The sequence below is a fragment of the Stigmatopora nigra genome, chromosome 16 (assembly GCF_051989575.1).
Source record: "Stigmatopora nigra isolate UIUO_SnigA chromosome 16, RoL_Snig_1.1, whole genome shotgun sequence".
NCBI classification, from domain to species: domain Eukaryota; kingdom Metazoa; phylum Chordata; class Actinopteri; order Syngnathiformes; family Syngnathidae; genus Stigmatopora; species Stigmatopora nigra.
Window position 1 is genome coordinate 5,384,202 of NC_135523.1, and position 22,789 is coordinate 5,406,990.

General features: G+C 39.3%; 1 protein-coding gene and 1 long non-coding RNA gene across 2 annotated transcripts; both read right to left on the bottom strand.

Moving 5' to 3' along the window:
• LOC144209822 (uncharacterized) lies at positions 1-22,153 on the bottom strand. Its single transcript, XR_013329252.1, has 4 exons — positions 22,034-22,153; positions 11,308-11,422; positions 431-507; positions 1-308 (listed from the first exon to the last, which is right to left on the bottom strand). It is a non-coding gene; the product is annotated as an uncharacterized LOC144209822 (long non-coding RNA).
• Positions 18,751-22,040, bottom strand: chst2b (carbohydrate (N-acetylglucosamine-6-O) sulfotransferase 2b). Its single transcript, XM_077736345.1, has one exon. The coding sequence runs from the start codon at positions 21,649-21,651 to the stop codon at positions 20,254-20,256; it is 1,398 nt and encodes a 465-aa protein (XP_077592471.1). The 5' UTR covers positions 21,652-22,040; the 3' UTR covers positions 18,751-20,253.
• Positions 22,154-22,789: the final 636 nt, after the last annotated feature.

Genomic DNA, 22,789 nt, shown 5'->3' on the forward strand with positions numbered 1-22,789 from the left:
AGTGTGTGTGTAATACACTTAAGTATACACACATTCAATCTACCTTGAAATTGATTGTCCCTTCTCATTTTACCAAGCTCATTAGCCCCAACTTGATTTATTTGTCTATCTCCGCACTAGCAATTAAGGCGCGTTGCAGAGCGACAGCACGATAAGGTGCATTGCCAGCTCATTTGTCAACTCTTTGATATCCCATTTGTCCCTCCTTTTTATTTCCTCACATAGTCACATATAACAAATTTTCTGCTAAACCTGAAGAACCAAACCCTTCCAAAAGAGACCCAGTCGTTGTTTTTGATGTCCCGAGTCTAAAAAAAGAGCATAACGACGAAAGATCAGTAATGAAGCGAGCTGGTATCGGCGACCAATCGCATGGCTGGCAACCCCAGTCACCTAAGAAGTACAGGCTCGCTCTCATCCCAGCACTTACCCAATTCCAGCCTCCCTCTTTCATCCCTGTGAGGCCTCTTTTCACTCAATTACTTCCACGTGGACATCTCCCTTCCCCTGCAGAGAGAAGAAGTATTTATAGTGCTGCTGTAGTCTCCAACAAACTAATAAGGGCATTGGCAATAACTGTCCAAAATGTCTTGTTGGTTAAATTGACTTTATACATTGTGTTTTCTTTAATAGTCGTGTCCATAAACAATAAAGACTTGGGAGTGAACCTGTAATTGAATCAGTTTGGTGAGACACTTTGTGACCCAGTTATTTTATGACTGCACCCCAAATCATTTTTCTTGTATCATTAGTTAGACTCTTTAAATTTAACGATATGATTTGATCAAAGCGTCCCTGTCTGTCTAATTGACAATAGTGTAGAATTGTCTTCTTATTATGATTTTTATGCTATTCTAAATCAAAACTGACCGATTGACCTAAACCATTGATATCAAAGTGCTGGTTCGGGGGCCGAATCTGGTCTGCCGCATCATTTTGAGTGGCCAGGGAAAGTAAATCATGAGTGCTGACTTGCTGTTTTAGGATCAAATTCAAATGATGTTAAATGTACATTACATTTCCTTATTTTTCCCTTTTTAAAATCAATCATTGCAATCTTTTAATCCATTTTTTCTTTTGTTTTTAGTCCAAAAAGCATTTTGTAAAATCTAAAAATAAATATGTAAATATTTTCTGTTTTCCACTTTAATATTGAACATAATTAAAAAAATACTTTGTTTCCATTTGAAATGAAAAACAAGATTGAAAGAAATGTCCCATTACTAAGGAAAAAAGGCTCAAATAAACATTGTTTTTCATCTATAAAAACTGACTATTTAGGGCTTTTAATCCAATTAAAAAAAAAATTTAAATACTAGATCTAAAATGGTCCGGCCCACATGAATTAATGCGGCCTGCGAATAAACCCGAGTTTGACACCCTTGACCTAAACTGTAACTAAATCAAACTTTCCCATTATTTTCTAATAAAGCTTATCATTTGGCATTGATTTTACATGAATCGTGAACTTGAGAACACAACCGATACCATGAAAGAGAGATTACAGAGTAAAATTAATATCCAGGGTTAGGGGTTATATAATCATTTCTTATTATTTCTAACTTGATCCTCCTAAATCTTTCTTTCCTGGGCCATCCCTTTCCATATCCAGAGGGGTGTGGGTTATACCATTGACCTGTGTTCCCTGTAGCTTTCTTATTTTCTCTGCAGGGGGGTCTTCATCCTCCTGAAATTTAAAACGGCTCTCGTATCCTTCATGCTGTCCACTTTTTTTGTATTCTTCCACCACATACTTGAGTTTTTCTCAACCTCTAACATTGTATACCACCATAATTCACAAACAGGAGATGACCAAAACTTTAAAGTGCTTCTGTTGCAATTTAGCCAGCAGAGAAGTCGTCAATCACATAGTGACTCATGATGAAGCATGGACTAGTGAGGTGTTTCTCTCTCTAGCTTACATTAATTAGACCTAAGCATGAAAAATGACCATGTCTTGATATAAGGTTTTGGGGAATAACAAGTCATCTGGGCAAAGAGTGCATGTACAAAATGAGGATTCATTCAAGCAGAGCGTCTGTGTGTCTCTTCTCACAATAAAAGATAGTTTTCCATTTGCAATTACGTTTTTAGACAACTGAGCTGTCCTTTTATAGTTATAAGAATCATATTTAAGTAGCGTGAACACAGCAGTCCATTTCTTTTGCGTCATTATGGTGGCATTTCTTCAGAGACTAAACTAAACAATCGAATACAATTTTAAATCAAAGTTATCATCATCATTAACTTTATAGATTTTCTAAAGGTTCATTTGAATTACTATTATAAGTTTAATTGACTAGTTTGAGTTCATTAACATGTTAATCTTCAATCATTTCTGTATAATTTGTGAAAATATGACATTATAAAGATCTCTGGAATACTTTTTCATGTATTTATGTATGTAAATACAAAAACTGAATATAACTGATTTACTTTATTATTTTTGTGGCAAATTATCCTCTCTATTCCATAATGAATTTGAATTCAGTAGAGCCCAAATTAATATTATTAGCTATAACAATGACGCTGAAATTAGAGAAAACTCCACTGACCACATTGGTAAAAATATAAGGTCTATTTGTACTTTTGCGTTTGCTTTATAATCAATTCAAGCAAGGATAAAACTCAAAAATAATTACTTACTTCTCATGCCATGTCTTCATACTCTGGAATTTTCATGCTCGTTTACATTTGGGGGATAAGGTCGACCAGGCGGGCAACTCTGACATGATGTTTTGTTATCTTGCATCTTAAACAACATCTGTTCACACTCTTCCAATTGGCCCAAAGCATTTTAGTAATTTATTGTGTTTGTTTTGCTGCCGTGCAAGTTTCTTTGTGTACCAAAAGACTCAGCATTTATTTTTTTGCTGACCCTTAATTTATTGAACTCACAGACCAATGGGTGTTTCGGGACTTGCAATGTGAGGAGTGCAAATAAAATTACGCATTCACTGTCATGTACTATGCCAGACACTCTTTCCTTTTCAAGTTCATTATTTATCTTCCTTTATTTTTGAGCAGCCTCACCTCACATGAACCCAGTGGAACTTCACTAGGATGTTTATATGTGTGCGTGCGTGAGAATATGAGGACTGTGGGTGGTGTGTGTGTCAAACAGGATGCATATCTTTTGAATAAACACCTGCCCTTTTCTCCTCAGGCGCATCTACTCTGCCATATTCTCATTGCCCTCCATGTAGATGACTAAGGATATACAGGACATACTCTAGCGTGAACAACTTGGAGACCACCAGGCTACAACAGCACTGGATAGTTCCACTTCTCGATAGCAAGTGCAGGGGTATAAAACATCAGCGGATCATCTACTCTGCTTTCTCAGAGGTGCATTACACTAATCCCATTTCAGGCGCAATTCCCTTAACTCATTTTAACACAGTGTCCATTAGAGATGAACGGATAAATGGATATGTCTATATTATTGAATAGCACTGGTAAATAAATCAAGATTTACCCATTGGAGTGGATAGTCTGCCTTTTGTTGGGGTTTATTTTTATAAAATACACAAAATTATAATTAAAATAAGATTTTTGGGGGGCATTATAGCTAATGTATTCTTTTGTAAATACATGTACTTAGTCAAATAGTCTAATCTACAAGGTAATTTTCAAAAGGTCAGTACATTAAACATAACAACAACCCTATTTTTTGCTAATAGTTCTATTTTTTTGTTTTCTAATTGTGGCCTTTTGCTTTTACTGTTCAAGTAAGGTCATTTCGTTTAATGGTAGTGAGTTTTATAGAGGTAGAATCTCATTTTTACCACATATAATACATTTTTATAATAAATCAAATAGCTTGACCTTTGTAACCCGAGTGTTAATTATGCAGTATAGATATTTTCGGCAAATTGAGTCACAACATTTCCGCTGTTGAAAGTAATCTGCTTAAATTGGCTTTGTCAGAGCCGTGTTTATGCAACATACTTTTCATAAAATATGCAATGCACGACTCCGCCGCGAGACGAGATCACCTTTGTGACCTTTGGCTAATTGAGCCGATTTTTCGTCATCTCTTGATTTTCAAATGGAGTTGTCTCGTGCCCCTTGCCGACACTAATTACAAGACAAGCTCTCCTTGGACGAGTGTTGTCGTTGTTGCGTCAACGCGGCCCAATTCTTCGGGAAATGGAGTCTACATGAAGCACGGTCCATTAGACGCAGTTGAAGAGTGCTGAGAAGGACGTTTCTGGAGCGAGCGCAGTGCGGTGAGGGGCAGGTCAGACTCCTAGTTAATGCATCTTGTTTGTATACACGAAAATGAAGAAAAAGAACAGTGAGTGATGATTGGGTTGGAATAGCTTCATTTTACCTTTCGCTGAAGTACACTGACTACAATGTTTCATCCGTAAATGTTACATTTCACTATACAAACATACAATTATATCCCAAAAAATGTTAACTATTGAAACTTATTGAAACTTGTTTTTAATGTAAAAATAAGGTAGTGATACTTCAACATTATAGTCTTTAGTTTAGATCTATAGTTCTTGTTATGAAGTTGGAAACATAAAGATACCATTTTTTTAGACTATATGAATAAATATATATATATATATATTAAATACGCCACTTATTTAAAAAAGTCAGGCAAAAAAAGGATAAAAACAATACCTGGCGGCAATTACATTAGTAGGTATAGTCTTTACTTAAAATGTAGAGTTCTTCTTATGATGTTGGAAACATAAAGATACCATATATTTTCGGACTATAAATTGCACTTGAGTATTAGTTCAAGGCATGGCCCAAACTATGAAAAAACAGTTCGACTTATAGTCTGGAAAATACGCCACTTATTTAAAAAGGTAAGGCCCAATAAGGGAAAAAAAATATCAGGCGACAAAAGTCATTTAAATAACCATTCCAAAAGAATACATGATGACATCCGTCTTGACAAAGTGTTGCTCCATAGCAACAGTAACTAAGGAGAGGCGTGTCTGGGCAAAAAAAGACAATTAACAGCCTAAAGCAGCCTGCTGCTGAAAGTTATTTCCATTTTCTCTCAACAAATCCAATTGAATTACTCCAGACTATTTTTTTTTAGCCCCCAAGCTACATTTCACATTCCAACCGGCTCGTCTGAGCTCTTCTTTACCAGCAAAAGGGAGTCTTCATCACTTCCTCCCCGCCGCTCGGCTTTGTCGACATCCCTCCCCTCCCGGGCTTGTCATCTTCCCTCACATCAGGGTCTCTTGATGACGCCAGGCCTTTTTTTTCTTTCACCGTTTGTTTTCGACGACGTGCCTTTGGCCTGGTCGTTGTTTCAACAGCTGGTTTTCGGTTCAGCTGGAGCAACTTCAATGGGTGGTGGTTGCAGGGTTGGGCTACTCGGATCCCACGTTAAACACATTCTATCCTCAATTTTGAATAAGTGATTCGGACATCTGGAATTCAACACGAGAAGCATGCTGAGAGGTTCTACTCTTGATTTTTTGCTTCATATTCAGACGTAATTGTACACTGGAGGATTCTGACCAGGACCTTTTGGGGAAGATCGACCTTACAGTCATATGCTAATCAAAGTTTCGCCCACTTTGTATATAAAATGTGCTTTTTAAAACTCATACTCATACAGACAGTAAAATTTCAATTCTTAAACTTGGTCCACTTTAAGCAACCTCCATCCAAAATATGTTTTATATTCAAAAGTCAGCAATGCCCATTACGGGAATGCATCAAAGTGGTTATGTGTAAAAAGGGATTTAATTTTGTCCATGAATTTGGTCGACACACATTTGAAAATGAAGTACATGACGCTTGAATAAGACAAAATAAAAATTCTGAGGATTGAGGACAAGCAATGCAGCAATACGTGTAGACAGACAATATAAAAATATCCACATTATTTATCCTAAATGTCTCATTGTACAGTATAACTATCTTTAACTGAAATTTACGTTGATTTTAACAGAAAAGACTTGAGATATGAGCGTTAATACTGACATTTCACTTCATTTTAAAGGAAATTTTGTTTTTTAAATTGCTTTAATACAAATTTCAAACCACAATTTACAATCCTATCACCCTGTATTATGATTCACACATACTTTTCAATATTTCCTTTAATAATCAAGAATCAACATTGCACTTTGACAACCGCTGTCCACAGAAAAAAACCTTAAGTGAACTAATTAAACTGCAATTACTATATTTATCATGTTATGTCGATGCATTTAGTATATTTTGTCCACTTGAATAATCGGAATATCTAGTGTTGATAGAAGCCTGCACTACATGACACTTGCTCTTCTGTGGTCATGCATTATTTAGTGCTACAAGCTACAGTATGAAGTGCTTTAGAGTGGTTTGTATATTGTTGCACTGTTTATGATATATACCAATAATTTCAGTTCGGTTTAATGGGCGCGTGAATGTAATTGCTCGTTAGGATGTGATTCAAAACAACACAGGGAGACTTTTTTTTATCCCCACACCAGGCGTCAACTTCTTGTTAAATGAGGCACGACGCTTGTGTAACTAACACGCGTCGATGTTTAATAAATCAGTCTTGCCTCGGTTGGAATTGGCAATGCGTTATCACGGTTAAACAAACGTTGAGGAGGTTCTTCCTACCTGGTGTTCATCAATTTTCTTCAGACGTATAAAAGTAAATGATGAATAAACAATATAAAAGGGTGTCAATTAATAATTTGCACATATTTCTGCAACTTCTGACAATTCCTTAGCTTCAAAAAGGCCTCTATATTTATAATCGTAGCATTTTCAGCCTCGTACTGAGATGCTTGGATGGCGTGTACAGATTCTGTTTGCATTTCTTTGTTTTTCGTCCGCTGCGTGCAGCTTCTGTTTACATTTCTTTGTGTATCCTCCACGCAAATATTGGTTTTCCACATTACTCTATCCTCCACAGTCTGTTTTTTCAATGACGCGTTGTTTGCTCTTAAGAATGCAATTAATTTCAGAACACGCTTGAGCTTTGCAACTGATCTTCACATTTCTAGGGATACTTTTACCTTTTCGGATGAATACTTTCCTAGTTGTTAACACGTCTGCCTTGCAGTTCGGAGATGGCGGGTTTAAATGAATCTAGATTCATATATTATGGGTGGAATAGATAGCTTGAGATGAGCCCTCCTTTTGGAGTCCATTGCATTTATAAAACGTTGGTTGAATTTGATTGAAGTGGTACCTTTTATACGCTTGGATGCGGGTGGCTCACAACCCTTACAAGGCATGTGTGAAGATATTTGGCCTAAAATTTGATGGTGTAAAAACAATGTGTGATTGTTTGAAATAATAATCTTTTATCTCAATGAGTCTAATCATTTAAAGTTGGTTTTCTTATCTAAAGCTGTTATTTGCAAGGTGTTTTCTTATAAATAATACAGTAGAGTGTATGAACTACGGAAATAAAGTCATACAATACTATATCGTTTTTTAGGGGGGGGGGGGGGGGTGCTTACTATATGTAAGATAGGACAAAGTCTCTTTGCAATTGCTTGTTCATATTGTATTAGTTTTTGTGAGTATAACAGCATCGTAGTCATCCTTATGGCTGACATGTCAGCATAAATAATCAATCCGAGTCTTGTGATTGGGTTGACATGTCAACACAAATACTCAACTGTCCGACAATGATCAATTACCTGTCCTGTCCAAAGTCCTAGAGACAACTGTAAATTTAAATTAAAAAAACAAAAGCATATTTTGACTGTCAAAGTACTTCAAACTGATTTTGCAGTCTCTTCTTCATCTTTATTACTAGGCTAAGAAAAAAAGGTTTGTGGAGAAGAAAAAAATAACAACTTTCACTTAACTGAATAATGCAACACATCTATTCCTTCTCTCAGGAGACTTTGTGCGAGAGGCTGTGAAAAGTGTTATCTGTGTAGGATTACTCCCCTTATTTTATTTCCATTTCACCCCCGCAGTGGTGTCAAAATGACTCCTCATGCTGGTGTTGAATATCAATAACAAAATAGGAAGAATAAGAAATAAAATGATCTTTCTTTAAATGATAAAAAAAATAGCTTGCAGCCAGCTGTTCGTCATAGGTCACTGAGTTCATGGAGTTTCTGTGACCATACAGCAGTATTTATAATCTAGTCACTGTTGCAAGCAGGAAATTGTGTTGGAAATTTGCCTATTTTCTGCAGTTATCAAAAAATGAGATGGTTTTAGAAGTGTATTTTCTCTTTTCCATTTTCTCTCCTTGTTGAGTTACGTCCCCAATGAGAATTTGTTATCGTAAACATTGAACAGGTTTAATATTCACGACATATTTGGCACAATTCTTGTGTATATACCGAACGTAATTAAAGTTTCTAATAAAGAGGTTGCGGTTGGAGTGAATCTTATTCATCTATGAAAGCTCTAGTCAACAACTTGGCAGATTACAAAACAAAAGACAATTTGCAATTCATGAGTATTAAAAAAAACAGGTGTGGTTGTTTTAGAATAGCTGAACAATGTAATTGCATAACAAATGTACACAAAAATATAATAATAGAGCTCCATTTTGATTGACAGTGTTGAGTTGTTATTCATTTAGAGTGGTTAGCATGGTCTGTGTAGGTTTTTCCCGGGTACTGCGGTTTTCTCCCACATCCCCAAAACATGTGTGGGTTTTTCCCGGGTACTGCGGTTTTCTCCCACATCCCTAAAACATGCATAGGTTTTCCCCGGGTACTCCCGTTTCCTTTCACATCCCCAAAAACAGGCAGGTGTTTTCCCCGGGTACTCCCGTTTTCTCCTACATACCCAAAACATGTATGGGTTTTTCCTGGGTACTCCCATTTCCTCCCACATTCCCAAAACATGTGTGGGTTATTCCAGGATACTCTGGTTTCCTCCCACATCCCCAAAACATGCATTTGTTTTTTACCCGGGTACTCCCGTTTCCTCCCTCATCCCCAAAAACATGTGTGGGTTTTTCCCGGGTACTCCGGTTTCCTCCCACATCCCCAAAAACATGCAGGATAGGCTGATTAAAATCCCTGTGACTGGCTGACAACCATTCAGACTATTCTTTCCATAGTCCGCTGGGATAGGCTCCTGCACCCCGGCGACCTTTCTTAGGAGGTGAACGGAAAATGAATGAATAAATGAATGCATCATTCTTAAGTTTTACCATGACTAATAGGAAGTGTCATTTTTTTATGGAGCTGGAGAAGATCGCAGTCATCCTCTGTGCAGACACCTGATTTCTAAATATATATTTTCTTATGTGAATCTTTGGCTGCATTTCAAACACACACTTTGGCACCAGCTCACACTTCCTGTTCTCAGTCAAGGACCGGACGCCACTGCCGGGGGTCGAACCGAACCAATGGTCCGTGGGGGGGTCTTTGAACATAGTCCAGCTGCATCCTCTTCAAGGTCTTTCATTTGAAACATTTTTATTTTTCCTCTTGCCAACTCATAGCTTTCAATGGCTTTTACTCTTCACGCCTCTATTAATAGTGAGAATGGGCACCGTGGATGAGTAGCGGTGGTCACGAGGTCGGAGGAGTCAATTCCTCGTGCTGCATGATTATTGTAGCTGTACAACATCCCATCACCGCTTCCTTGCATTGCTTAATGTAAGGCCTAGACCGGCTATGCTTGAAGATTCTTCATTTGCATACTCAATGGAGTGCAGATGATGGAGGGCAATCTAAAAGATGTGCGAATTGCTCAAAGCACGAACCCATTAACTGGTTGAATGTAGACCCGCTGGTGTGTGCGCACAGGACGCTAATACAAATTAGCGGCAGTGGCTCGTCGGACGCTAAGAGGCTTCGACAGCTGGAGTGTCTCCAGCTTTGGAGAGGGACAGATGGGCTGACGGGTGGAAAAGCACGACCAGGATGTCGTTTGGTTTGGTTAATGGACGTTGGAGCTACTATCACTCGCTCTTTCCAGCAACAATTGCACGAGTGGTAATACAAATCTGCTGTTTTTTTTTTAATTTTAAGAGAGAAAATGTACATGGGAATTAGTTTGGGAATATTCATGCATCATTTACCCATGCAGGTATTTAATACAATTTTATACTGGTGCAACATTAGGTTGTTTTGCTTTCTAACCCAACCAAAAAGTCTGGTGATTCCCCTTTTCCACCTTTTCACCCAAGGGAAAAACAGCAACGAGTTTGTGATAGATATTACATCTAACCCCGAAGGCACTGTTGCTGTTATTTATCAAAACAATGTGGAGTTCATACACCCTTTATTCTTTCTTGTCAAATCTCTCTGGAAAGTGACCATGGTCTGAAATAGGATCTGTTATAGGATTTTGCAGTGCAGTCTGCAAAGAGTTTCCCCAACGACTACAGGGAATGGTAATAAGGGTTGAAGGATGATGCTGATGGGGCTAAATCGGTGCGTGCTGCATCTCAAGAACAGCAGAGCATCATGTTTTTGCAAGCCCCCTTGTTTGGATGCCACGTAAGCCAATTAATCCAAGTTAGTCCCCGTCTCCCAACTGACTCTCAATCACTTCAAGTAGACACTTCTTACTCATAGTGTCATTATTTTTAGCATGCTGCAATTTCATCTCTCTACCTCTTAAATAATTAGCAGCACTTGATGAATACGCTTTAAAGAAAAACAAACAAAAAGAACAATGGTATCCAGCATATTCAAATTGACTTGACTCTATGTTGATGCTGTTTTTGTTATTTTTAATGTTTATTCTGCTCTTGAAGAGTATTATTATTATCATTCAATCAGGATCCTATAAGTGATTGGCTTTACCAGTCACATCTCTACATTAGTTCAATAAATTACTGCCTGAAATGAGAACTACGATTATGTTTTTTGTCTTTTTGCGTTTGGGTTTTTCTACCCAAAATGAAATAAAGAATACATTTTGGAGATAGAAGCCTGGTTTTCAGTCTCATGTCAAAATGAGAGATATTTACTGTCTAGTTCTTAAATTAAAAGAATAATCAGTGAGTGTGTAGCTCAACCGTGAGTTATTGCAATACCGATGATGTGCTTTTTCCCAAATGGGTGATTAAAGAAGGGTTGGTAGATATATATTTTTTCCCTATTGACTTGGGGCTCCTTTTTTAATTGATTCAGAAACCAATCAATAGTAGTAATAGAACATTTTATGACTGTAGTTCGTCTATGTCAAAGCTACTAGGACTGGTTTGGACCCAATTGATAGGTCTTAAACAAAAGAGGATTGGTATATGTAGTGGTTTATGTTTTTGACCTAAATTGTGTTAATATGAAGAGAATCACTGACTAATCAACAGTATAAGAGTGACGTTTATATTGTGTAATGGCATGTCTAGCCTCTATTCTTATACTATTACATGCCTGTGGTTGGTACCTGACCAAAGAGTGCAGTCTTGTTGGTATTTGACGTTCCATCAAGAAGAATCAGCGACCAATCAACAGTAGGATGTGACATGACTGTAGTACTAGTCCAGCTTTACCGTTTCGCACTGCAAAAACACAAACAAAACATGGGTAAATTGAAAAAGATGAGTGAATTGTCATGGATCCACAGTGTTTGGGTCAAAATCCAAATTGAATTAAAAAATATATATGAGTAAACCACCTAGTGTGCAATTTTCAGTGTCAAATCCACAGCTGTTCATTGCAGAACTGTAGTAATAAAGGAAAGGTTGCTCACAGGGATGTTGTTGTTAGTCGGGTTGGGGACTGGAGGGGGTTCTTATATCGATTCATCCCCTGCAGCATCGTGCCAAGAGGCGGCTTTCATAATCCTTCCCGCCTAAATAATTCATCACTTCCCCTCAAAATTTCATCAGCACCTCCATGACATAGACAATCCAATGCGGCAGTGTGGATTTAAAGTGGAAGAAGAGCAAGTGGGAGGTTGGGTGGGGGATTGAAGGTGGAGATGATACCCCATAAACCCGAAGAGTGGGTGGGATTGACCTCTGTGGTGGACCCATGTGCCCATGTTGGTCCCAGGGTGTTAAAAAGCTGGCCATTTAGCTTCTCTAATGGTGTGCACACTGTTCCCTACAGTGATGGGTTCAAAGCAGGGGAAACCTTTCATGTATATTTGATGCATCTTAATCTGGCCTTGCTAATAATGGAAACCTACACTGGAGGTTTGCCAGCCAGATAAAAAAATTTGTTCAGATTTAAGGGAGGCAGAAGCTCTGTTTGGGAGGATTGTGGGATGGAGGGTGTTACACAATGAAAGTATTGTGTTGTATTGTTGTCTCAAAATGCATGGGAATTGCAAAAAGTCTTCATATTATGTGATACATATACATGTTGGTCCATTTGTTTTCATTAAAGTAGAATATATATGTATTGTTGGGGCATATAATTCATATTTTGCCAGTTGAGTTGGCTTTTAATAGATGCAAACATCTGCTTTTTGAGTTCTACTTATAGTGTACACATGTTGTGAATGTTGTTATCTCTATAGTATTGGAAATGGTGGAAGTTTTTTCAGTTTTTAATTTTGTTACACTACTTTTGTGTCTTTTTTGGATGAATTTGTCCTTAACAGTCCAAATTACAAGTTGTTCTTTCACACTAACACTTTCACCACTACACCAAGCTGCATGATATAATATCTGCTTTGTGAGTTGATGGCTTCCGTTCAAGATAAGGTGCGACATCTATTATTACTTCTGCTCATTAGCTACCATATTTTTCAGATTATGAATCACAACATACAAAGAATACACAATGAAGGGGAAAAATGTATATATATATACACGCAAATTGCTATTTGGGGGGGCATTTTTTTTACAAATAGAACTAGTAACAATAAGTACTATAAGAAGTAACAAGAGTAACATGGAGAGAACAACAGGTGAAATAGGCATCTGTTGACAAAACAAAAATAAAAACATATAAGTCGCATTTGAGTATTTGTTGCAGCCCCAACCAAACTATATTTAAAGAAAAATGCGACTTATAATACGGTCCATGCAACCAGCCATTCTAGAACAACAATATGTCAGCATCTGTTGCTTGAAATGATCCTTGTTCTGCGATGACTATGATATAAATCTTTTTTTTTTTCTTCATTTTTATGCAAGGCTGCTGGAAGACAAACGTCAGCGTGCAGTCTGGTGTTTAGTTCACCATCACAACTCACGCATGACATCTCATTTGCAGTTAAGTCTGCACCACTGACTTGTTATGGCCAAACATGTATAAAAAAAAAAAAACACGGGTGGACTAACCTGCTCCATAATTACAATACGGAAGGGATGAAAAGAGAACAATGGGAAGTTCTGACTGTGAACATTTATCTGAAAAACATGTTACTTTACTGCACTAAAAAGACTTTAGTCTGTAAAAACACATACATTTTTAAATGTAAATATTTAGTCTATCCATTATACAGTACATAATAAACAGTTGCTTGCTAATTTACCTTTTTTTTTATCCATTTACACACAATTGAAAACATCTGTCTCGCCATCTGCCGGCCTAACTACACTTGAATTTGATAAAGATTAATTTGTCCATTTATACATATGCCCTGTAAATTTTGCCACGACGAAGTAGCAGTGTATTATAATCTAACCCAGGGGTAGGGAATCTATGGGTCAGGAGCCATATGTGGCTCTTTTGATGGGTGTATATGGCTCCCTGCAAACCTGTGGTAAAATATGGGAAACATTGGTGAAAGACCTAAATCTCGGATGCACCAATAGGAGAAACTATCTCTTGCGCCTTTTTAAAATCATAATTTATCCTCATTAGACTCTTCTGCATGCATCCTTTCATTGATACTCATTGATTAGCAACAGTGAAATAATCTTCTCAAAAGAATTCAGACTTTTTTTTACTTTCAAAGTGGTGAATTGAATAATAAATGCTCACATTTTCATGTATTTTTACTTTTAAATTCTAAGTATGGCTCTCAAGGAATAATGTTAAAAATATGAATTGTTTATGGCTCTCTTCCTCAAAAAAGATTCCCGACCCCTTTAGATTCTAACCCAAGAAATGAACCCACCTTTCCTGAATCTTAAATTCTATCATCTGTTTTCTGTATTTCAAGTATTTAAGGTTAAACAAGTTTTTTTAGGCAAAAAGCCCCGAAAGCAGCGTCGAATACATCATAGCGTTATTAATAGCAACTTTGCCCAAAAGCCTCGATGAGTCGGCAGCTAGGGAGAAAAGTGCACTGCGCTTCATCATCCTGCCTGTTTTTTTTCTTCTTTTCAACCATAGAGCAAAAAAAAAAAAAAACTGCAAATGAGTGGAACTGAAACATCCAAGGTCACAAATTCCCCAAAAGAACAGCATAACTGTATTGTTTTTAATCCTACATTATCTGTGCTCTGCACTTGTTATGAATATCCAAACGCTACTGCAGACCTACTTTGACAGTGGCTGTTTCATGTTTTCCCCTCTAGCCATCTACTTTGCATCATTTGCATACGCAGGTGAACGCTGGGTTACCAAATGAGTTTAGAGTCGGCGCCGGTATGCATCAGATTGACGCAAAGCACTCACCCTACAGACGGGGTTTACAACATCTGTTCACAAACACCTCACGTAAACTCTTGTCCGTCCATTTCCATGCACTTGCCGCAAAAGTAAGCAGTGTGCACTGGATAATAGGATTTAGGTAGGGATTTGTCACGGTCAAACATGCCACTCTAATTAACTAAGACATTCACTAAGTAAGATGCTTAATCTGTGATATGTTTAAGGGAGAAAAGGGCCAAGTAGGAGTGAAAATTTGTCTTTTTACATTCTTGTTTTAGTCTTGTTTGTTGATGCCTGTCATGTTACAAGTTTTATTTTTTGAGGTTTTTACTTTGAATGTAGAATTGTGTTATTCTTTGGTCATTTGCTATTTTTGTAATCCTCAAATTCATTTCTTAAATCATTTTAATTTGAAACAAGCCTTCACAAATGCCATTTCGGACTTCAAATATGTGCACAGGAATTTCATACTTATTTGTTGTTCCCACCTCAACTGGTTTTTATAACCTATACTATTATTTTGCATGTTTTTCCTCCTATTTAATCAGATTCTGAAACGTGTCCCTTCCATACCAGGTCTAGTTTGACACTATAGTCTTGGACATATCTGCAAATGAAAACTGATTGACGTTCACGCCTCCTCCTGAAGCTTTCCTATGGGATTTAGTTTCTCAGTCACTCTCTAATTGCTTTCCACAATCCTTGTGATTACTTTATCTTCCTGGACTGTCCTCTCCTTTGCACTTAAATTCTTTTAAGGGATAATTGGGACCGCAAATCTACTCTCAGCACACGCCATTAGCACCGCTTGACTCACTACCGTGCTACTGTTTCTATTTTAAAGGATAAAAAACGTGTATTTCAGACTGCATTATGACATTATTCGTGTATAAAAAAAACAGCAAACAGGGAGTCACTTTGTTTCAGTTGACTCCAACAAGATCCAAAGTATCTCCCTCCTCCGAAGAGGGTTAATAATGGCTGCCAGTCAGATGATGGGGTATAATTGCGGCACCGTTTGTCGCTAATTAAAGGTGGAGTCGGCTGACATTTTCTTGGCGTGATCTGCGGAGGATGAAGCTGATTTTGTCCAAATTGCATCAAAAGGTCAAAGCAAGGCGGATGCTGACTGTGGCTTTGATTGCGTCGCCAATAATACGCTGTTGTAGATCTTCCCAGATCTGCGTCTTTAATTTGATTTTCTTCCTCCCGCGGAATTTGCGCGGATGCAATCGCACATCTAGACAATTTTCAACAATCTCAATTCGCGGCCGTCAATATGAAGCTTATCCGTCAGCATCTGCAAGCTGGCGGGTGGAAACATATTGCTTTTGTCTAGCCCAGCCACTTTTCCCTGATTGCATTTGTACTGAAAAAAAAGCCCCCAAATTCCCAAGAGATGCATTCTGTATTCCACTAGCTTTGCTTCTGCCTCTGCATTGCTGCACCGCATAGCAAATGCAGGTACGGGCCAATCTCATTAACAATTTTTTTGGCATTTGTGCCGCATTGATTAATTAGGCGCAGTCAGTCAGAAGGTGTTTTTAAGACACACTTGAAGTCTAAGTCCTTCATTACCTTCTAAACAACAAGTACACATGGCGAATTTTGGATATTTGTCAAGCTTGTTGTTATAATATAGAACGGGTACTTAGCCAATTGATGTAATAGGACATTTGTTGATGAAATTTGTGCTTGCGAACTTTAACTTAAGATCTCATTCAGGTTAAATTTAAGCCTACTATAAACACGTTAAGTTTAAAAATACCAAAATGAAGAAGAATTGAGGTTTTGTGTTTTTTTTGTCACATTCTACATCATTCTTTCATTTAACCACTGTTTATGACTATTAATCAACTACTACTAACAAATACTTTATTGAAAAATGAATTAACAAGATATTATGGACCTGAAAATATCCAAAATCACATTATTTACCCTCCTCACAGCAAATACTTCATCACAAATATATGTTAATAAATGAAGGGTCCCTGTAAGGAAATACTTTTTGATTTATATACATTTTTCAGCAGTTTTATTGTAAGGATATACTATTATAGAATGAAGGGCATTCCTATGAGAACCACCAGGGAAGTCTTACCTCTGACTCCAGCTTATCACCCACCCGCAGCAATGAAAGCAAAGGCCCTGCCTCCCACAATGAACGGGGTCACCAGGCCAGCAGCTTTGGAGCAGCCATCTCCCGCAATGTGACACAGACGCACACTTGCAAATGTTGAATTCTATTAGCAGCATTTTAAACAAAGAAATTGTTGTAAGGCCAATGTGAGCTTTCCATTGTATGATGGGCATACTTTGACATTTGGTGGCAGCTGCCACAGCTCACCCTCAGGAATTTTTCTACATTTAAAATGACAGTATTGCACATAAAGTCATTTGGACCCATTGGAGATCATTAATTTCCCTTGTCTCTATACATAATCGGAATATTTTCCTGATTGTTATAGGCTTTGCTAGAGTGCTTCAATTATTGGCTGCCAATATTGGCGCTGGACATCCAATCCATTTTGGCAAGGAAGGATTATTGGACGCTTAGCGCTGTCGATGCCAGTTCTAGCTGATGAATTCCGTTATTGTCAATGGCAGGCAATTGGTTAAAATGCCCCACTAGGTAAAATGGTCTACCTAAAGCAATACAATATAAAAACTGGTATGATTTTACTATTATTTTTAGGATAGCCTTTTGTAGAACTTCGGTTTTTCGGCCATTCATTTCTAATTGCAATTTTTTTTGAAGAAATAATTCATTATGTAGCTCGTATTTTTTAATTCAATTGACAGCTGCCGTTTGACTGGAATTGGGAATATGAAAACAAATGACCCAAAATTTCTCCCAGAATAATAAGCAACAGAAAATTCAACCAAAACGACGCATCGAAGTATACCCAAACACTTTCCCCACCAATGCCAATTCCTAATACTATAACCACAAACATTTCCTGTCGACCAATAAGTAACCACTGTGGTCTCTCCACCTCTAAATTCATAGCCCATATTGCATTTAAGAGTAATTGTATGTATGCAAACCACATCAAGTGTTTTTAACATAAATACCGAATGGTAGTTAAGTGACCTTAGGTCACTAACCTGGTTAGTCAACCAATACCTTGCTTGGAAGGACATTCCAGTCAAAATCCTTTCCTTAAAAGCAGCAAAACCGAGATGTACCTTGTGTTTTTTCTGAACGAAACGAACTGAATTGATCAAAGATGAGATCAGGCGTTAAAATGATTCTTTGCTCAGGAAGAATTTTCCTTTTGGATGATTTTTTGGAGTGTAGTGGGGGTGCATCAATTTAGAATCACTGGAGTGGAAAGTGGCTGTTTCTGTGCAAGGGGGAATAAACTGCTAGCGAGAAGAAAACGAAGAAGGAGGAGGAGAAGGCTCCCGCAGACTTTGCTGTGTAATCTTGTTATTGTGGAGAGACACAATGACAAGATTACACATTGCATGTGTCATTTCTGGCCTACGTTAAGCAGCAAAAATCATGTTTCTTGCCCATTCTTTCTGTTTTACCTAGCCATAAAAAAAATCTCAGCATTTAGAAATATTCATACATTCATTTTCCAAACCACTTATCCTCAAGAAGGGGGGTGCTGGAGCCTATTTCAGCCAACTATGAATACCCCGAATCGGTGGCCAGACAAGCAGACGGACAACTAATTGTACTCATACCTAAGGGTAATTTAGACTGTTTCACCAGACTACTAAGCATGTGGGAGGGAATCCGAGTACCCGGCGAAAACCCACACAAGCTGGAGAAAACGTGCAAACTCAACAGAGTGAGGACCTGTGACTGGACGTTTGGTCGCTGGTCTTTTGGTCCCAAATGCACTTAGATAATAAACTCTCTTTCAGATATTTAACTCTCTCTCTTAGATATTAAACTCTCTCTCAGATATTAAACTCTCTCTCATGAATATAATTTTGAGAGCTGACTTCAACAGTAAACTCTCCGTCACCATTTGACTGGCGACCAAACGTCCGAGCACCTAAGGACCGACCTAGGATTGAACCCTCGACCCCAAATTTGTGAGGGTTACGCACTAACCACCTCCTTTAAAAGTATAGCATGTTTAAAGAGGAAATATTGTATGGAATCCACGATTTGGAGCATTTTAAGATTTGGGTTTTTTTATGTAACATTTGATCCACTTTCTATTAGGTGTAACCCAGTTTAATGTTATTACTGGCAATCTATGTGAGGGCCTGGCTTGTAACTGCAACGTCTGGTGTTAAATGTCAGTGACATCCAAGAGGCGTGTTAGTAAAGCGTGCGATACCAAATCAATACACTGGCCAAAAAGCGTAATAACTCTTTGCTTGTTTACTCGATATTTCCCCCATGGGGCTCACGTGAGAGTTGGATGAGAGTAAAGCGAGCGATTGTAAACATTGGAAAACAAGACTGCTCACATCGACGACAACGACGAAGAAGACTTCAGCAGCTTCGTAGCGGTCGAGACATTGTCCACAGTGCATCATTCCACGAAGACAAAAGATGGAAAGCAAACAAATTGAAATATAAAATGAACTAAGTCGACGTCACCTATTCAAACATGGCATTGATTGTCTTTGACCTTAAACATGTTTTCTTCCACTAGTTTTACTTGTACACACGATATGGATACTGAGAACACTTTTTTTTCTTGCTAACATTCAAAAAAATAGCTTTCAAAAGACACAAAATACTAAAAAAAGGGTTCTCAAACTGGGGTCCATGACCTGCAATTTTGCTGTTTGCAAAATAATTGAGAATCCATTTTTGGTGGGATATTTTAAGAAGGATTTGGTAAACCCAAAAGGCTTAAAAGAATGTTGTTTTAATGTGGGTTTCTTTTTTTGTGGACTGTAGATTTGCTGGGGTTTTATACCAATTATTAATGAATATTTTTTGACAATATTTTTGGTGATAATGAAAAAAAGTATAGAGTGGTATAGACAAAATAAATGGAAAACATATATACATTTTTGGGGCGATTTTATACCAATAAAAAGTGACTTTCTCCTGGTTAAAATACAATTTTAAACATTTTTAAACCTACTGTCTGCTCATTTAAAAATAACATTTTTATAGAAGAAAAAACAACAACTGACAAACAAATAAAATAGGCCTATTTCATTGGGCAGCAATTTTAAAAAGCAAATGTACTGTTGAGTTCTGGCAGCTGTTTTCAACAAATTTTGGGGTGATAAATCTAAAATTGGTCTCATCAGTTTTTCTCTCTTCATCTTATCTAATATGATGTTGTTCTTACAACATGCAAACATATCTTCTACTATTATGAAAACATTGCAGTCCTGTCTTCATGTCATTGTAGGTAAATATGCAATTTCTCTTAAAACAAGCATGTTATACAGTGTTTTCTTTTTTTTTTTTTAATAAAATTGGAATCTTATAGTTAGTTAGAGAATTTGACTGACATGATATAGAAAAACTGAGAGCAATTTCCAGCCCAAATTTAAACAACAGCTGTCAGACCTAAACCAATTGTTTCCCTTGATGTCATCTGGGCTGGTTACCGTTTTTCCATTAAAACTGGGTCATTCCGCCTCAAAAAAGGAACAGGCCATATTTTAATTCCCCAGACGTGAATGTTTGGATTCCCTCAAAATTCTAAAGTGAGGGTCTCACAGGACCCGACGAGTTTGAGAACCCCTTCATTAGTGTTTCGCGGTAGGCCCGTCAATCAATAGCATCCAGTGTTCATGTAATAAAAAAAAACCAGGCAGTCCTCGCAGATGTCATTCTAAAGGCGTTACATTCCTCACATGGCGCAAAGGAGGTGACTACTTCCCGTCTTTGGCAGCGTCTTCACAGCTTGGAGTGCGTCAGCAGCGATTTGCTCAGGTCCTTGGCCTCATTGGCGGTCCGCACGCGCTCGTAGCCCAGCACGGCCATTGAGTGGTGGCAATAGTCCTCGACCTGTTTAATCTGTTGGATACTGAGCACCGTCCGCCAGGCACTCGCCGCCTGGGTGGCGTTGCGAGACGACACGATGAACGGTTTGGACGATGAGCTGGACCCGCTGGTCATGTTGAGGGCGAAGGACTCGATATCGCGGTTGGCCGTCAGGTTGGCGAAGCGGTAGACCGAGCGCAACGTCTTGACCGGGTTCTCCACCAGGTCCTCATAACGCACGGCCATGTATTTGCCCTTGAGCCAGGCGGGCGGGTTCAACGCCGTCCTCAACGTCCGGGAAGTGCGGTCGCAGATCACCTCCATGGCTCCGATGGAGTGGTAGTCCGATCCGTCCTTTTTGTTGGCCTTGTGACCGGCGTCTACGAAGGGGATCCGCCGCAGTTTGGGGTCCCGACTGCGGACCACCTGTAGGTTCTCTCGGATGAGTCCGTGGCGCGATTTGATGCGGGAGTTGGCCACCGCCCGCGGATCTCGGACCAGGTGGATCACCTTCAAGTCCAAGGAGGGGTCCTCCATCAGGGGCGTCAGTACGTTGACGTCCAGAATGCGGACCCCTTTGATGACCACCGTCTTGTACTTGAGGCACTCGTCTTCGAGCAGTCGTAGGCTTTGTGGCGGGCACTTTTTGCACACCTTGTCGTCCACCATCCCCACCACGTCCTTCCTGTAGGCCGAACACAGCGGGTAGGAGCACACTACCTTGTTCAAAGTGGCGCCGAACAACCCCAGCGAGGTGAAATTTTTACCCCCGGGGCTGTTGTAAAGCTGAAAAACAGACAAGTCGCAGCGGTACAGCGAGCTCAGCATGTCGCGAGCCGCCCCTTGCAGGGACACGGCGTCGCCCGGGTATAGTTTCTGCCAGATGTGCCACATGGGCTCGTACAAGAAGAACGCGTCAGGGTTCTGGTTGAAGAGCTCACCGAAGAAAGACGAGCCCGAGCGCCACGTGGTCAACACGTAGATGAGCTGCCTCTTCTTGGCCAGCGAAGGCCGGTAGAGGTAGCGCAGATCCGAACGCCCCTGGTAGACGGCGCCCCTCATGGGGTGGCTGCATGGCTGTGGCTCCTTGGTCCACTTGTAGTTGGCCAAGTTGAGCATGGTCAGCACCAGGAGCAGGAAATAGGCAGCGAACAGGACCATCTTTTTCCTGCGCAGCACTTTCATCACGATGCCGGGCTGCGCGATTATCTTACTGTGGTTCCTGTAGGTTTTGAGCTTCCTGCCAAAGCCAGCATCCTTCTCCCAGGGTGCCGTCAACTTCAGCGGCGGGTGATATGTTTTGCCTCTCATCTGTGCCCCAACACAAAGGCCCCGCCCCCTGGCGGAGCTCTCCTTTCATTGACAATACGTGGGGGGGATCGGGAGAAGGAAAAAAGAGGTAGCACCCCTTTTTCGATTCGATTATGTAATCCACGCCGATTCCAAATCCAGCAATGATGTTTGGCGCTGCACTGCGCAACCGTTTTCATAGCAACGCCGGAGGAGAGTCGCTATTGTCCCAGACGGCCGTGGTGGAGCTGGATCTGAAGCCGGAGAAGGAGCACTCGCCCCCCGGCGTAGCACTCATCGCAGGACCCGTCCTTCCTCTCTCCCCCACTCCCGAAAATGCGCATCCCAGACAATCAAATGGATAGACAATCAAATAGTGCCCCCGACATCTTCCCTCTCTCACCTCCACTCAATCCACATCCGATCTGAAGAAGGCAAAATCCACATGAGGGTCGTTTTTCTTTTCTTTTTTTGTTGTTATTGTTGTTGATCTTGAAGAGCGTTGGACCGATTCCCCTTCTCGTCCCACTCCTGTTTGGCGAATGCATACACTGGTCACATGCAATTTGAAGCTAACGGTGAAACTCAGCCCACAAATTAACCACATTGGTCAGTTAAATGACGTCCCGACATTCGCTCCTTACCCGATTGGCTCATCTTGCCGCTTGTCCGACAATTTTGGTGACGTCCGTGGCTAATAAAACAAGTCAAATCCGCGTCTCTTTGTGCATTTTTTCCCCTCAAATTTCATGTAAATAAGATGCGGGAATATATTATAAATGTCTTGAAAGCAGACTTGAACATAATTATGAAAAGCAATTCTCTCATGAAATATGCAAGTTGTGAGTAAGTGTTAATGGTTGTGTGTAGTGTGCCCTGCAGGGATGGAACCATTGTTTTGTGTGCACTGCATTTCACTTGCATCAAATACTCTGTTCTCTCCGGCTTGCTGGTAAGATAGACATTTGTCTGCCTCTAATTGGCTACAGCAACAAGTTACCTCCATTGTTTTTTCCTACTGAAACTAATTATTTGGATTTTGAGCCTTTCCATTGAAGCCAAGCACTTTTTAAGCAGTGCTGAAATGCAATACTATACCTTTAAAGTAGATGCAATGTGCCATTTATATATAGATGACATTATTCAGGAATAAACCCTT